Source organism: Calonectris borealis, chromosome 3 (assembly GCF_964195595.1).
Source record: "Calonectris borealis chromosome 3, bCalBor7.hap1.2, whole genome shotgun sequence".
NCBI classification, from domain to species: Eukaryota; Metazoa; Chordata; class Aves; order Procellariiformes; family Procellariidae; genus Calonectris; species Calonectris borealis.
The window spans coordinates 111,361,785-111,378,366 of record NC_134314.1 but is presented as its reverse complement, the minus strand read 5'-3'; the positions used below and the strand labels follow the sequence as shown (position 1 = coordinate 111,378,366).

At 49.3% G+C, this 16,582-nt stretch overlaps 1 protein-coding gene across 2 annotated transcripts in view; it reads right to left on the bottom strand.

Moving 5' to 3' along the window:
• Nucleotides 1-14,941, bottom strand: part of FOXN2 (forkhead box N2) — a 32,307-nt gene extending 17,366 nt beyond the window's left edge. For both annotated transcript variants that reach the window (XM_075147327.1, XM_075147328.1), the window contains exons 1-2: nt 14,862-14,941; nt 511-1,061 (exon numbers count right to left, since the gene is read on the bottom strand). In XM_075147327.1, the coding sequence (XP_075003428.1) occupies nt 511-1,047 (537 nt within the window). In that variant the 5' untranslated portion in view covers nt 1,048-1,061; nt 14,862-14,941. The remainder of the gene's footprint in view (nt 1-510; nt 1,062-14,861) is intronic.
• Between the last annotated feature and the right edge of the window lie 1,641 nt (nt 14,942-16,582).

Sequence of the window (16,582 nt, the reverse complement as noted above, 5' to 3'; positions counted from 1 at the left end):
GCGAGCCAAGCGGGGAAGCTGCTTGACATCCCACGATCTCTTCTGCTTCCCGGTGCGATCGTAGCCGTGGTCGTGCTGGAAAAGCAGGGAAGGAGGAACACACCCCGAAATGTCAGCGTGGGAAAATAGAGAAAGCACCAGTTCAAGAAGCTTCAGCAAAAAGACATCCTAAGACAGATGTCTGAAATTTCAGGCTGGGTATTGCAGGCTAACAATATGGTAAGTAAGTGGAGACAGGATCCTTCGCAGTAGCACGTTAGCCAGCTTTAAAAAGGATGCATTACAGCTGGCTCTACCCAGGTCATACTAAATAACAAAACCAAGAGACTTTTGTCATCCTGTGATTTGTCAGAAGTGGCATTTCCAAACCATCTCCAGCTGCAAATAAAGTGTTAAAGGACATGGAGGGGGAAAAAAAAAACAAACCAAAAAGTCCTTGAGAACAACAGAGTCTTCTCCATTTCCCCCTGAATTTCAACCTTGATCCACCTCCCTCCCGCCAGGTCTCACCTTGCCATGGCTTCTCTCCACCTTTCGGAAACACTTGTTCAAGGAGAGGTTGTGTCGGACCGAGTTCTTCCAGCCAGTGGGTGCCGTGGCGAAGTAGGGGAAGCGCTCCAGGATCCAGCTGTAGATTTCTTTGACCGGCAAGCTCTTGTTGGGGGAATGCTCGATCGCCATGTAAATAAGAAGGCTGAAAGAGTAAGGAGGTTTGGAAGTGGAGGATTTTTTTTCGGGGTTCTGGTAGCAGGATGGCGAGAAGGATGGCACGCTGTCGCCCTCAATGTCATATAAGGGGCTAACAATCGGAAGACCCTCACTTCCGAGGCTGAAGTTTGTTAGAAGGTTAGTACTTTCATGCAGCCAGTTCAAATTCGTGAGCTCATCGTCTGCTGAATCTCTGTCCACCACCGTGGCCTTCGGCCTGCCGGCATCGCCTGCGTCGGGCAAGCTTCCCATCCCGTGACACTGCCGTAGTCCTGCAGCCTTTTCTGCTCCTGGTGTTTCAGCTTTCTTATCCGGAGTCATTCCAGTGACTGGACCCATTTAGCTTTATTGGTCTGCAACAAAGGAGATGGTCAGAGATCAAAATCACGTTCAGGGGCAGCCCATCAAACCCAAACGCAGGGCTGTACCATCCCCACGCTGTGCAAGGATACTGTAGTCACTGCTGAGAGCCGGGGTCCAACACGAGCCCCCCAGTAATCTTATGAGCATGTGTTAACTCGCCCCCAGTTTCTAACCAGAACTTAGGGTAAGCACTTGGAAACTGCGGTATCTGTCCTGCAACGCCAATTTGGACACACAAATAATGGCTATTTTGATGTCAACGTCTGAAATCTGAAAAAGACCTTAAAAGGTAGGATCTAATCCGTTCAGCTCTCACATTAACTCTTTAGTTATACTCACTATATTGTAAATTGACCCTATTTAGAAGCATTTCCCTTTGGTGCCCAAAAAGTGAAAAATAAGTTGTAAAACTTAAACCAGCATGAAGTAAAGTTGTGGTCTCAGCGCAAATGAAGTCTTTATAACCCCCTACAAGTCGCAGTCATTCCCAAGCACTACCTCCTGTTTCCACCAGGGAAAGATCTGGCCAGCCCATCGGTTCAGCCGGGTCCCGCGGCGCTGCCCAGGTCCGAAAGCCCTTCCCTTCCCCTCCCGCAAGGGCTCGCTGTCCTAACCCCGGCTCCCCCGCAGAGCGGAGGACAGTAGGACCAGCTCTCAACGGGAAGGGACCCTCGCTGGGGTGGCAGCTCAGACCTGTTGTAGCAATAATGGCTGACCACTTGCTCTGAACTTTTCCCTAAATGAAAAAATATATATGAAATATAAAATTACATCTGTTAAAAACTGCCACCCAGAATGCACGGTCTAACAGGCTACCCGTGCTTCAGAGGCATTATACTAACAAAAAGCATCTTCTCGCTCACAGAGTTTTAAAAGGGGTCATCTAGCAAACTATGTTAACGCTAACAGCTCTTTTTTCTGCTGGTGTGACCATGTTAGAACCTCACTGCACCTACAGCTCTGCCCAACATAATCGTACCAGATGTACACGCCAACAAAACCACGCTAAAGAAGTAGTGTGTATATCTATCTATATATATACACAGGGGCTATACCAGCCTGCTATAAACGTAAAGCACTCTGACTATGGATGCAGTTTATCAGCAAAGCTGAGGTTCGCATTACCTGTAAAAAAAACCTCCAAAACCCCAAATAAAAAAAACCAACCCTGTTCCCTGTCCCAGTACACGTGCTATCATTCTGGTTTCATGCTCCAGCTCCTACTGCAAGAGCTCAGTTGCAAGACTAGGACAGTTTCCATACCATATCTCACCAGACAGCTCTAGGCAGTGACTGGATATTTCCTCACAACAGTTTTTAGTAAACACATGGCTTCGTGCACTTCCATCTTCTCCTGCAAACTGGAGGCAAGGAGGTGGCCAGCTTGCGTACACGCTCTGGCTGTCCCACCTACAAAACCACACGGCCGGCTGGCTCCAGCCTGACAGCCTCACCGTGCCCGTGCAATCACACCGCCCAGCCCGCCTGGAGATGTATTTGCCCAGCCTCCTTATTTTGGAGGAGGGGAGCGACGTGGGCGATGACATAGAAAGGCAAGAGGACACATCCATTTTATGGTCCCCAACAGGAGCCAGAGCCCTGCCAGCCCCTGCCTGGTGCCGGCCAGGCGGGGGGTGCAGAATTTGTGCCTCCCCCAGAAAACGCACCGGGTTTCCCACCAGCAATTTCTTCTCCCCTCTTCATCTGCTCATACGCTTTTGCGCCAGCTATTGCAAAGCTGTTTTGACAGTGACACCTGCACCTATGCTTACCAGTACCAGTACTGGAAACCATCCCCCAATTTTCTATTTAAGTGCAGGGACGGGCATGATTAACTACCAGCTCAGTCATTAAAAAAAAAAAAAAAAAAAAGGCAAAGCGAACTGCTCAAATAGCTGGTCAAAAATAGCTTTGCTCTTGCTACAATTTACTTCTCCCCCAAGCCATCAGAGCAGATTTATATTGGCAGTCAGTGATTGCTGGCTTTAAACACAGCAATATATACATATGCTTATGTCACTTTTTCAATCCTTTCTTAAATTAAAAACCAAACGAAGAGCTAGTGATAAAATTCACACAGCGAGACAAACCCCAGTTCTCCTGCAACGTGAGTTGCACCGTTTTCCTTATAAAGATTAACTTTACCTCCTTGTTCCAGTGCCTCTTTAGCCAGCTACGTACTGGCTTACACCTCTCAGCCGTGTACTAGTAATTTTAGCACTGGGTTCATGTTGCATGAACTATCCCTTTGCAAGTCGTCAGTCAGCACAGTAGATCAAGAACACGCACATGCACACAGACATGCAAGTTGTAGGTCACTATATTTATTCCTTTGGTGAAATGGGGCAATAAAGTCTGTTTTACAACACAAATATGGCCTGGGCATGCTCACAGTCTTCTCAAAAATATAGAGGGAAGAAAAACTTATTAAACTTATTAAAATCAGGTAGGCTTTGTGGTGTCAATGCGCTATTTGATTGCATGCTATTATGTGTAAGCAGAGAATCATTAGAATAATTAATACCCTACTTTAAAAAAAAAATTATTTGCAAGCAATATACTTACAGTAAATAACATAGGTTAGTGCCGCATTTCTCGTAGTAGATGCATTACAAATATCCACACGTCTCATATTACCTTCTTAGTGCCCAGTTCACCACCTCGCACATCTTCTACATGAACACATCAGCAGAAATTAAAATATTTTTTCTAGAAAGCTATAAAGGCCATTATTAGACTATTATCATCTAATAAATAAGAAAAAAAATAAAATCACAGTTCCATAACTACTGCAGTTTTCAAAGGGTGTTCTCCAGTGGTCTAAACGGAATGCTGCATCAAGGGTAATTTAAATATAGAACCAGCAGAGTATGCAACAGGAAGAGTTATTTTAATGAGGCAATACTTAACTCCATTGCGATGGCAGTGACAAGACTGGTAACATCGAGGACCATCAACCGGTAATTTTGGCGCTGCCCTTCTGCAGCCGGCCAGCGTTCCTAGATAGCATCACCTCAGCCCCAACGACGTAACATGCTTTATACCACGCTAACCTACCCTTGCTTTGCTTGATCTCAGAATATTGTCACCTCTAATTCTGCCCGGTTTACTCTGGCCTGCTGCTGCGTCAGTCTGAAGAAGAAGCCAACACTGGCAGCCTTCCTACTGCAAAGGACTGCAAAGCCGTCAAAAGCTCGCCCTTCCCCTACACAAAGATCAACCACCACAACTCCAAGGGGTACTCCACAGATGGGCTCATTAACAGACATGTTAATGTCTGTCTCACCTCTCAAGCACCCAAGGACCATGTGGACCACAGGATCTCCTCACCTCTCAAGCACCCAAGGACCCCATGGACCACAGGATCTCCTCACCCCTCAAGCACCATGTGGACCACAGGATCTCCTCACCTCTCAAGCACCACGTGGACCATGTGGACCACAGGATCTCCTCACCTCTCAAGCACCCAAGGGCCATGCAGCCCATAAGACCTCCTCACCTCTCAAGCACCCAAGGACCATGTGGACCATAGGACCATCTCTAACTATCCAGCTGAAGCAGCACTGCTTTCTGCCTGCAGCAGCCGGTGGGGAGCGACAGCAGTGCCATTGGAGTGTTATCCGAAGGCACACAAGTGCTCAGCTCGTGTGCTCTCCAAAGCCCTTCTTCATTCACACAGACCCTTAATGACATCCAAAATTCACCATTTCTTTTTCTCCACGTGTGCTCTGCTTGGCCATAGGCAGATGGGACTGTGAGAACACAGCCTCCACGCTGTCATTTTTAAGATTACCACTTCCAATATTTGGGGTTTAATACTTTATATAAGGGTCATGCGATTCACCAAAGCCATCTTTGCTGTAAGCTAGCAGGGTTTTGTGGACAGGGATGACCCAGCGGGAAAGCCACAGTAAGAGCAAGGAGAACAGAGTATGAGCAGAAAGCAGCTCTCCAGTGCAGACGTCGTGATAAAACTGTATACGCTTGGACCCTCAGATTTTTTCCTAATGTTTCTCGCTGTTACGGGCTAGAAGGGTGGATGCAAACAAGGCTATAGGTAGCCACGAGGTCTTGCTCTCCACAGCGCTCCCAGCCAAGCTGCATTAGCAGCGCCGATGTGAAACAGGGAGGGAGGGGAGAGGGAAACCCGGCAGAAAGGCAAGGTTAAGAGCACACGTGAGCACTGCGAGGCCGCTCAGTGAAATTTATCTTATCTTTTATTCCCTTACTGCCACCTTCTCCGCCTCTTCAGCTACTCCTGGGGCAGCAAAAGCCTTGCAAGAAAACCCTCTCCAAATGACACGCAGCTGCTCAGCTGCTGAGACACGCTCCCTGTCCCTCTCCTCCGGCTCTCCCGCAGCCACTTCTTACCGAAGGAGGATGGCAGATGGCAACCATTTAACCGACGTCCCCGGCTGGCGCGTTGAACGCCCAGAGACTTGCTGCAATTCCCACGGGGACAGCCCCAGCCCCGCACGCAGAGCCGGGAGGCAACTCCAGCCATGCAAATGCAGAAATAACGTGCTTTAAGCGCACCTCTGAAACACATGCAACAGTTTACGCTCTGTCCCATGTGCTGTGCCCTACCAAGAAGTACACAGTAACACAGCATGCTGCTGTTAATTAGTATTAACACCTGCAACTGAAAGACGAAGTATTCAAAGCCTAAGGGCATCACGCATCTGAACTCTAAGGAACTCAAGCATCCATATCAAGCTCCTGTAAGCACCTTCAAAAGAAAAGCCAACCAAAACGTCTGCTCCTCAAATACAACGTACTGCAGCAGAGGTGCACGTTACTTTGCATATCCAGAGGACTACGATTCTAGGGTAAGAAGATTAAAAGGCTGCAAAGTCAACTATGGTTGCTCAACTAAAAGTTAGGGTGAGAGAGATGACCATTTGTCCAGCAGTCTTGTGATTTTGGCATCGCTCAAGAGCGCACAGAAATAATAAACGCCGGTCCAGCACCCAAAGCCCAGCGAAGTCGTGCTCTTCCAGGCCACTCGCTACCCGGACAGCACAGCCAAAGGGGCTGCTTAAGGCTGCAGGTGCATTCAGGTGGCAGTCAGGTTCAGAGAAGCCCTCGGAGGAGATTCAACGTCGCGAGACAAGATAGTTTTTGTAATCTTTTTTCAAACTCACTGAAGAGCTACGTTTGGGAAAGATTATGGGGGCTGGAAGGTCCTCAGCGTAGTGGAGCACATCTGGGGTTAAACTGGGTCTGCACACCCCCATATGCATCTCCAGCTACGACTTCATTTTGACAGAAGACCGTGAGCACCACTGTGTTCTGCCACAGAAAGGAATACTTCAATGCATAAGCATTTTATGAAGACAAAGCTGCTTTAACCAAACTGGGAGTCTGCTTGAGCATATCCTCAGGCCAGCAAGGAAGCACACTTTTTTTGCAGCAGCCCTTCTTGGAGAAGTCTCAGCTCCAGCAGAGTCCAGGTCCAGGGGACAAAGCCATAGTAGATACCTCCATCCCACCAAAGGTGACCTTCTCCAAAACCAGCAGCACTGCAGGTAACAGTGAACAGCCATCGTTTTAGTACTACGGCCACCACAGCTGGACTCATCGACCCGATGAGAAAGAGTTCAGCCTTTTCGTTAAAAGACGCCATAGACCTTGTCCGTGCCAAGTTAGCGCGTGAACAGAGCCGCTGCTGCTGCTGCTGCTTGGCCCTTCTTCACTCTCCAGTGGCATCAGATGAAAGGTGCCGTTTGGCATCTGCACAACATCAGTGCCCCAGGTTAGGACAACCTTCTCTTCAACTAAATGTACCTATTCATTTCTGTAGGACCAGCCAAGCAACCAGGTCACTTCTGCTGGTAGCAGGAAGACCTGGAACCTGCTAACAGTGCAGTAATTTCCCTCCGGATTTAAAAAATAAAAATCTTAAAAAAAATTAAAAAGTCTTACCATGCATTGTCTAAGCCTGAGGAGTAGAATATGATTTTAATCCAGGAGAAGAGATTTTTAGCTATATCACATTTATGTTAAAGAGAGCAGCTCTGCAACTGCGCTCTCTGCAACAAGCTCAGGGCATGCAGCCTTAGTTACAGAGCCGGGGCAGTTTGTGTACTCTACACACAACTTTGGGACTAACATATACACGCTCTGAGAGAATATTTTAAAAGATTGGTATGTGCCTTTGCATGCAAGCAACTATACCAATAGCAAACTCTTCTAATGATTTTTCATATTCCCTTGCATTTATGGGAAGCGTATCGACACCAGGGATTGTCCTGACTTGAATACATCGATGTAGGTATCGTGTTGCTAAAATAGCACAAGAATTACACAAATAAATGGCTGTCACCACTCACCTACACAAGTTGACAATAAACTTTCAAGACAGCACAGGACCAACTACAAGTTTTTGTGCATTAGAGGGAAGAGCAACAACAAAAAAAATCTTGGCATGACTAGTGAAAACCCATCGATAAAAAGCACTGCATCCGCTTGACCGGGAGCACTAAAAGCATGACACCAGACCATTTTTCCCCCCATTAATTTAACCTTCCCCCCCCATCTCCTTTGTCTCGGGCTGCCCTGCTCCATCCCCTGCCCACCTCACGCGGGCAGCTCGGTGGGCTGGAGGTCAGCCTGACCCCCCCCCCCAGCCCTGCAAAAGGGCCTATATTTGATTACAACACTATATGATGTCACGTATCCAAGACAACTAAAGGCATTACGGTCTCCCAGGGACAAAACCGCCTCTCGGCCATAGATTTCGGCGAGGCGGGACCCGTTGTCTGCAGAGGAGAAGAAGGGGCAGCTGCACCCCACGGCGACAAAAGGCACCCAGAGATGCTCCCCCAGGGCAGCACCCACGGCAGGCGGGGCCCTTCCCGCTCCTCTTGGCTTGCAAAGCGGGGGGAAAATTAAATATACTTGTTTAAAAACCCATTAAAAAGGCGGTTATCAGCTTCTCGAAGCCAGCCTGAAAAAAGAAACCCACAACCAAAGGACCGGACAAGCCGTAAGCTCAAGGGTTTCTTTTTAACCTTGGCATCGGTGGGCTCAAAAGAGAAGAGAGGTTTTCCAGGTACTTGCTGAAATACTTCCAAGCCTCTCTCATTTTAATGTCCCTTTAATGTCAATATTCTCCCGCACTCTCTGATCTAATTAAAGGCAAGAAAAAAAACAAAACACGGTAATGAAAACCAGTGAAAAGGTCTAATATTAGGAAAAGCTAAGAAATGCTGCAAAATTTTAAAAGGGAAGGGAATAAACCCTTATCATAGCCTGGGGAAGGGCAGGGAGTGAGAGAAAGAGATTTCATCTGAGATCTAACTTGTATGAAAAAAGTTTTCTTTTTTTTATTAAGTACACATATACACACACACAAGTGGGTTTGCAATCGAAATAAATATCTGAAACAAAAATGATCGGTAAACTCAGACATGCCCAGACCCCAGTCCAGACCCTGTGCACAGCCCAGAGCCTCTGGGCCATTTATTCCAGCGCTGCCTGCAGAGACTTTGCAATCGTGAAGCCTTTCCAAAGCCTGCAGTCACTGTTGGACAAGTTTCCCTGTGCCTCAGATTTAAAACATGCACATGAGAACAGTCGGAGTATAACAGAGAAATTGGGAAGTGATAAAAAAAAAAAAACCCAGCAGTGAAATCTAAACTATTAAGAAAAACCCTTGGTGTCCCAGAAAGGGGAGTGGGGGGGGAAGTACTTTGAAGAAAAATGCTTTACTGCCAATAGTAGCTTTTCAAACGATGCCTTCGGGTCATGTTCCTTAAATTCAGTACACTGCTTGCTAAATGGACTAAAATGCAAAAAAATGTAAGCCATTGATATGTTCACAAGCGAGCCATTTGAGCAAATGCCTTGCAAAATAATTCTGATGCTAATTCCCTTTCCAGGGTAACCCTTCCACGTGTTTTTCTACCATCCTCTTGAAATAGAAGTGAACATAGCTACATTTCAGCTGGTGTCAGTACCAATTTACCAACACTGGAAAACATAACGCTATCTTTTCCATCCAGCTTTTCTGCCTTCTTCAGCCTTAAAGTACCAGAACTCCCGATTTTCAGCTGAAAACCAACAATGTGAAGCTTCGCCCAAAGTGACCATCATGCAAGATTTAATTTAAAAGCATCATCGGAGCTGTACCACAAAGCCACCGCCACGTTACCAGTACAACTTTGTGATCGTGAAGCTGTCGTCAAACTGCTGCTTCCCACCTCCTGCTCCCCAAACCAAGTTTTCCTCTGGAGCCCCAGGCACGGCAAAGCGATGCTCTTCACCATGCTGACCTCCCCGGCCAACTTGCTCTTAATTTTACTCCACAACTGCCTAACTTGGCTTTCTGTTTCAAAATTACTTTATATCAGAATAATCCCTCTGCTCATAATGCTTGTGGCATAAAATTATCTTTTCTTCCATATGGTGACCCCACACCGGAACAACTGGATCAAGCAGGTTGCTCGTAGAGAAAAATGGCCCAGTTTAATCATACGGGGTCTGTATGTTGAGGTACACCTCCAGATGGAAGGCTACACAAGACAGAAGTTTCTCTAAACACAGAAGAAAGGCAGCCGTGCTAGCAAAACTAGACCATCAAAGTACAAGATGCCATCTGACACTTCTCATATGGCATAGTCAAAAGCCCAAAAGCTCATACTTTTGACTACTCAACATCCCTAAACCAAACAGGCTGATAACCGGTCTGGTGATGGTCCTCACAGACCAGAGGATGAGGGATGAGTGATTGCTGCTGCTGCTCAGCTCTACTTTGTGCGAGTTTTCCAGTCGCTGAGCTCTCTTCACATCCAGTAATCAGCTTTTAGGTGACCATACACTTGCCCCAAATCTAAGCGCAATGCAATCCAGTGACAGTGTTAAAAAGGAAGCAAGCAGGGGACCGCACGTGAACTGGGAAACTAAAAGTAGCTACGAACTGCAAGGTAGGAATGCACTGAAAATAATCTGAGAGCAGAAACAAAGCCTGAGCGTGGTATCAAGATAAGGTGCTCCAGGAGATGGGCTTTGGGAATACATCCAGTCACACATAAGTCCACAATAAAAACGCGATGGCAATTCGTACGACGCACGCTGGTGGGACACCCAGATGCATAAGCAAAATAACAGGAGGATCAAGCAGCATCACCCGCATACCACCCATCCAGCACTTAATAGATGGAAAATGCGGTCAGGCCGATAAATTCGAAGGCACCCAATGATGCCGTTCAAAGGCACACCGAGGCGTGCGGGTCTCTGGCTGTAATGCAGAGACCAGGTTTGTCGCCGGCCGTCGGGGAAGGCTCGCGCACAGCCGTAATCGCCGCAGCTGGAGGCTGTGCGCCTGATCTCAGCCCAGCCCCGCATTTCAAACCCCTCCCGTTAGCAAGTTCAGAGAGGTGGCGTCAGCCAGCTTCGACCACGAATGCCATCCTGCAAGGCGGCCAGCGTACACGGGTACCGCTGACCCGAGAAAATCGTATTAGGATTTTCTGCCAGCGGGAACTGGGTGAAAACATTCCCAACTTATAATCTAATCCTTACAGAGGGTGCAGAAGAGCAGGGGTGGGGGGTGACTTCTGCAGCATCAATAGCCAATTTAATGGAGTCCCTAACATACCCTAACCTTTGAGGAAAAAGTAGGGAGCTCTAAGTCTGGTTCGAACATAACAGAAAAAAATTTGAACACACTAGGAAAAAGAAAAAAAAAAAGTCAAAATCCACATCGCTGACTTTTGGTATAAATCTTCTTATCTGCACAAATTCCAGGCTTCTCTTAAAACGGTCCTGGTACGCGAGCAACTGTTCGGTAACGCGGGTATTTCTACCCCAGACACAACAGCTAGTCTTCCCGGTTGCCGACTGCGCAGACCTCCGGGCACTCGGCACTGAGAGCACCCAGCAGCGCTCTCCAAAAGCAAGTGTGACCCAACCCTCGTGCTTCCGCAGCCATAACGCTTTACAGGGAGGAGGCAGAGTACCAGGGGTCATAAAGACGCTGGCTGGCATCAGACAGCACTTCTTTCCGTACAATGTAATTTATTACCAAAGCACAGGCGAGCTGTCTCCCACTTGCTGACTTAAATTGTATTTTGCAAGTACCCCGGAGCATCGCTGTGTGCTTTTACCCAGCCTGGTGAGGGCGGGATGGAGAGTTCATCATCGCCCACCACACACTATGTCAGAAGGCATGTGTAATATGACAGGGAACGAATAAACTCGTATCGCACATAAAGGTCCAGCCGGAAAAAAAAGTGAAGCAGCATCTGAGGGTTTTCTTGTTTTACTCGTGGGTGCCTTCTTGGGGAGCCGAGGAAGCTGCTGGATCTGGGAAGAGACACACACCACGCGCCCAAACCGACCCTTTCACTTGCTGCGCTGGGATGTGGACGAGGTTTGCAGGCTGCAAGCGTGCACTTGTCGAGAGGCGAAGCCGCGTGCTGACGTGAGTCACCGAGCGCCGCTGACAGCAGCGTCTCGCCGCAGGAAGTTGCCCAACGCCGTTTCAGTTGCCGAGCGGCGAGGCACGCGCCCTAGGATGAGGCGCTCGCTGCCTCTATCTACTTCCCTCAAAAAAGTTACAATCAATGCAGTGACATCCTATGGACGAGCTTATATACAATCCACCTCATTAGCGGGAGGGGGAGGAACAGCAACAGCCGTGAAAAGAAAACTCAAGGAGCCAAAGGGAATAAAACGGACAGAATTTACACCTGTGCTAAAAGTTGTGAGCACGCATCCGTACCACTGACAGCCTTTACTTATGGGGACTAAAGGCTGCTTTTCACTGATTTACAGCCAGGGAAGGGAAGCTGTATTTCACACAGCTCGCCTTGCACCGCGGCGGCGCAGTAAGACTGCCCGGGTGAAGGGAACGGCGCAAGAGATGCACAGCAGCGGCGGCTGCGGGCACACCGTCACTCCTCCCAACGCTCCTGCTTTCTGTCACCCCGCCAGCTATAATCCCGCTGTCCGGCTCGTTCTGATAAGGTAACACGAACTTGAATTTGGAAAAAAATCTTCTGAGTGCCTGGGATATTTCCTCCCCTAAATACCAGCTCCTTTTAACCCCAACAACGAGAAGCCAAGGAACGACGACGGGGGAGGAAGATGGAATTACAACCCTAGTGAAACCAGCATCAAAACTTCCACTGTTTTTATGGGAACCAATGTTTCCGTGCAAGAACTGCATCGCTTTCTCATCAGTTTAAACTAAATCCATGCACAGCATCTTCAGGTGCCAAACTATCTCGTTCACCAAAAGAGTTTGGCTTGGCTCAACGCGTCAGGTTTTCAAGCCGACTGCACTGAGCGGGCAGAGCCTACAGTTAATAGAGATGGTAAAAGTGAGCTTGACATGCCCCTAAGCCTCTGTCTTCTTTCCCAGGCACTACAGTGGCTTGCCAGGCAGTCCTTTTTCTAGTCCGACGGGACCATTACACATCCCTGTATCTGCTCCGTTACTGGACTGGCACATCCTGACCCTGAGATAGTTGCTGACAATGCTGGTGCCTTCCATCCCCAGCTCCCCAGAGCACCCGGGAAGGCTCCTCAAGCAGAAAACCTGTGGCGGTTGGAGCTGTTGAGGCAGCACGCTCCTTGGTTGGTGTCCCTTTCGGATAAAAAAAAAAAAAAATCTTACTCTGGGCTGAGCAATCCCTGCGGAGCTCCCTCAGTACAACCTCGGCGGCAGCACCCAAAAGGGTCACAACTTCATCCTCCGGTCAAGACGCTGACAACGAAGACATCAAGCGAGTTTCATTCCAGCAAGGTCCCCGGGAGCGCTCAGGGCCGCAGGTCTGAAGCAACACGGGGTCAGTGCCTCCGGCTCCCTCCAGCCCCCTGCTCCCCGGGGCAGCGCCGCAGCCAGAGCCAACGCAGCATCTCCACCACGCTCTGCAAGCGTAAACACCGTGTACGGTGGCACCTCTCACTTTATGGGGCATTTGGGGGGGGCTGGGGGGAAGACTAAGAGCACAGAAAAGTCCTATATGTATTTTAGACAACTCAAACATGTGAGAATTACCATCTCCTCCCTATTCCTACAAAACTCAAGTCGCGCAGCTGGACACAAGTGAGGCCCCAGCAGCACGTGGCCGAGCTCAGAAATAACGTACCCTGGCACTCAGCTAAGTTCATTAGCTCAGGCTCTGTGCCCCGGTAATTGCTACTACATAGCTTTCAGTTCAGAGTTGATGTGCCCAACTACCTGCTGCAGAGCTTGGGAAACGTGAGTTGGCACCTGCCAAGGGAAAAAAAAAAAAACCACCAAACCCTGCAAACTAGCTCCAGTTTTCTGACATAAGATAATGCCAGCTTAATTTTTCTTGCATAGATGTAGCATCACACCAGACTTCTAGGAGGGAAAAAAGAGTCCAAACGAAGAAACACAGCAGAAGTTAAATGATTCACGTGTCAATATATTACAACCCAACTGTTACCAAAGTCCATTTAAATGCAAGTCCACCAACAACAAGATTTGGAGAGTGTGTGTGTGTATATATATGTGGTATATTATATATAAAATTATCTTGATTTCACAGGTTAGCCACAAATCTAATCAAGTTGCTTTCACAGCATTCAAGTCCAACATAATTCAGCATTTTTAACTTTACATTTTGCATATAATGCCGATCCCTAGGCAGGCATCAAGGTGGGGAGGTGAGTTTATTGGGCCCTGCTCAAGGTTATTCCTTATTTTCTGGTTTTACTCTTTGTCCTCTTTACTCTTTGTTTGGGCCTTGTCAGAATCCAAACCTTTACGAACAAAAGCCAGTTTCCGCTCCCACATAAACTGGGAGACCAGGAGTACTGGTGTGTCCAAGCAGCAGTAAGCCCGGCGGGCAATAGGATGCTGCTCCTCAGCTGCCACTGTGCTTCGCTGCCCAACTCCAGCAAAAACCCCCGAAAAAGCCAGGAAACTCCGAAGGGCCACGTGCCGATCCCAGCCTTGCCTCGAGCACCTCATGAGCCGTTTCCAGTGTTTTACCCCAAATGCGGGACCCCCGCTAACGCATCTCCCGCTTCCCCCTCACATGTGCAAACCACAGACCCTTTGCACACCCGTGGGGGCTTCCCACCGATTTTGGGACAACGGGGCGCACCGGAATAACGCCAAAAAGGGTGTTTATTTAGTTAAATAAACCCTTTGAGGGTTTTAACGCGGTGACCCGGAGGCGAGGGGCACGGCGGGTCCGCGCTGCCGGGTCCCTGCCGCGGGAGGACCCCGTTCTCCATCACCCCAGTTGGAAGCGCGTAAGAAGCGCGGGCCTGCGCGGCCGTGGGAGGTCACCCGCGTAAAACCCGCGAGCGGACGGACAGACGGAAGCTCCGCGGAGCCGCGCCGGGAGGAGGAGCTGCGGGGGCGCGGGGGGGGTAGCAGGAGAGCCCGCTCCCGGCACGGCCGCCGCGTGGGGGGGTCCCCACGCACCGCGCGCAGCCCGCTCCCCACGCATCGCCATCGAGACCGGTTGAAGAGGAAGCGCCGCCGCCGCGCGTTATCCCCACGCGGGGGGAGGGGGGGGTGGAGTGTCGCTTCTCCGCCTCCATCGTGGGGCTCAGCATCCCCGAGGGGGCCACCAGCCACCACACACACACACACACCCCCCACCCCAGCACCAGCGGGACCCGCCGCCCCGCTCCCCGCGCTTTCCCATTCCCCCACCAAACCTTTCCAGAGCGTTAAAAACAAAAAAAACCCAACCCCCAAACCCGCGAAAACCCCAAAAACTAAACCAAAAAAAAGGCAAAAAGCAACAAAAACAAGCGTGGGGATGGAAGGAAGGGAGGAAGGGCCGGCTCCCACTCACCGCGGTCATGAAGCCGTACGGCCGGTAGCGCGGACACAATATGGCAGCGGGGGGATGTGTCAGGGAGCAGCTGCTCCCTGCGCAGCGGCGGCGGCGGCACCGCCCTCCCCCGCCTCCCCATGGCAACCGGGATCTACCAACCCCCCCCGTCGCCGGTACCGCCTCTCCGCACCGCCCCGGAGGCACCGCCGCCACCCCGGGGGCCGCCGGGGCGGTGCGAGCCGCGATCGTCTTCCAAGCTCCGTATCCCGCCCCGAGCATCCTCGCCGGCTGGGAAAAGTTTCCATTTCTCCCCAAAAACACCCCCCGGAAAAAAAAACAAAAACAACCAACCCACAAATTTAAAACACAAACCTTCCTTTTAGTTTCACTTCCCTTTCCTCTCCCTTCGCACATCCACCATCATCCTGGTGTATTCTGCCTTCCCCCCCCTTTTTCCTCATTTTTCTCATTTCACATTAAACCTTCCTTTTTTTTTATTTTTTTTTCTTGTCCTCTTAACAAAGATGAAGCCGCCGCCGTGTTTGCTCTGCCTTGTAGCGCATTGTCCTCCACTCGTGCCTTCGGCTTTAAGCTTTTCAAGGAGAGAACTTTGCTGTTTGCTTAGCAGGGTTTTACAGTCCTGCGTACACTTGCAGTTTTACAACATAATAAAGAGGACCTCGGGAAGTCACTCGCAGGGAGAAATTTTCTTGTGTGGCCCGTCTGCCGCTGCAAAAAAGTTCATTCGCCCTTCCAAGGTTTCCTTGCCTTCTGAAGGACACTCGGCTTTTGCCTGCCTCATGATGCATTGCAGTAATTTTATTTATAAGAGAGGATGGGAACGTGTTTCAAGGAAATTCCCCAACTCCACGTTAACAGGAACCAGTTGGGTTTTGTTAAACTTGAAATAATTTCAGTTCAGAGAACAACCTCTTGGGTTTTTTGAGAGTGAGGGTGAATCGGGCCCAGGGTTATAGCAGGCAGAATACTCTCCCAAGGGCAGAGGATTGAATCCAGGGGCAGGGAGGCTCAGCCCAGCAGGTATAGGCTCTTTCTGCTATGCTGTGAAGCACAACCGGCTTCGGAAAGACTCCGACCGCAGAGTTTTGACCAGAATAAATTGTTCTCAGCAACTTTCGTTTTGCTCCCACCTAATTTCCACGGATTGAATACATTATGATTCATTCAACCTTTTTTTTATTTTTTTTTTTTACAGCTTCAGAAGTTATCTGGACCCTTCCTACCCTCTCAGCGGACAACGGAAGTGCACTTATATTAATTATGTATTACTAAAGCCATCTAATGCTGAAAGCACCCTCCATTCCTAAACCATTAAAAATAGACCTAGCACTGCTGTTACCAGCAACGCTTTGCCCGTAAGAGGCTCTTTTGCCTAAATTCCCATCCCTCCGCCTCCCAGCAAGCTTGCCTTGCTAGCTACCACACCTCAGCTGCTTCAGAGGGAAGGAGGGAGGAGCGGGGGCCCAAGCTGCGCGTTGTTTGCCCATTGGAATCAGGGCGTGTTGCTTTGCCTTTGGCCCGGCTGGGCGGCAACCTGAAAGAGAGACATTTGAATCCCAGATCCCTTTGGCTTCAATATATTGCGTGAACGGTTTGGTGTGGGCCAGCCAGGGTGGTATCCATTCTCACCCCTTGATTGCATTTACACCCCGGCCTTTAAAGCAGAGCTGCTCACAGATTTTTCCATTTACCCTTTAAAGATGCAATCTGAGTTCAGT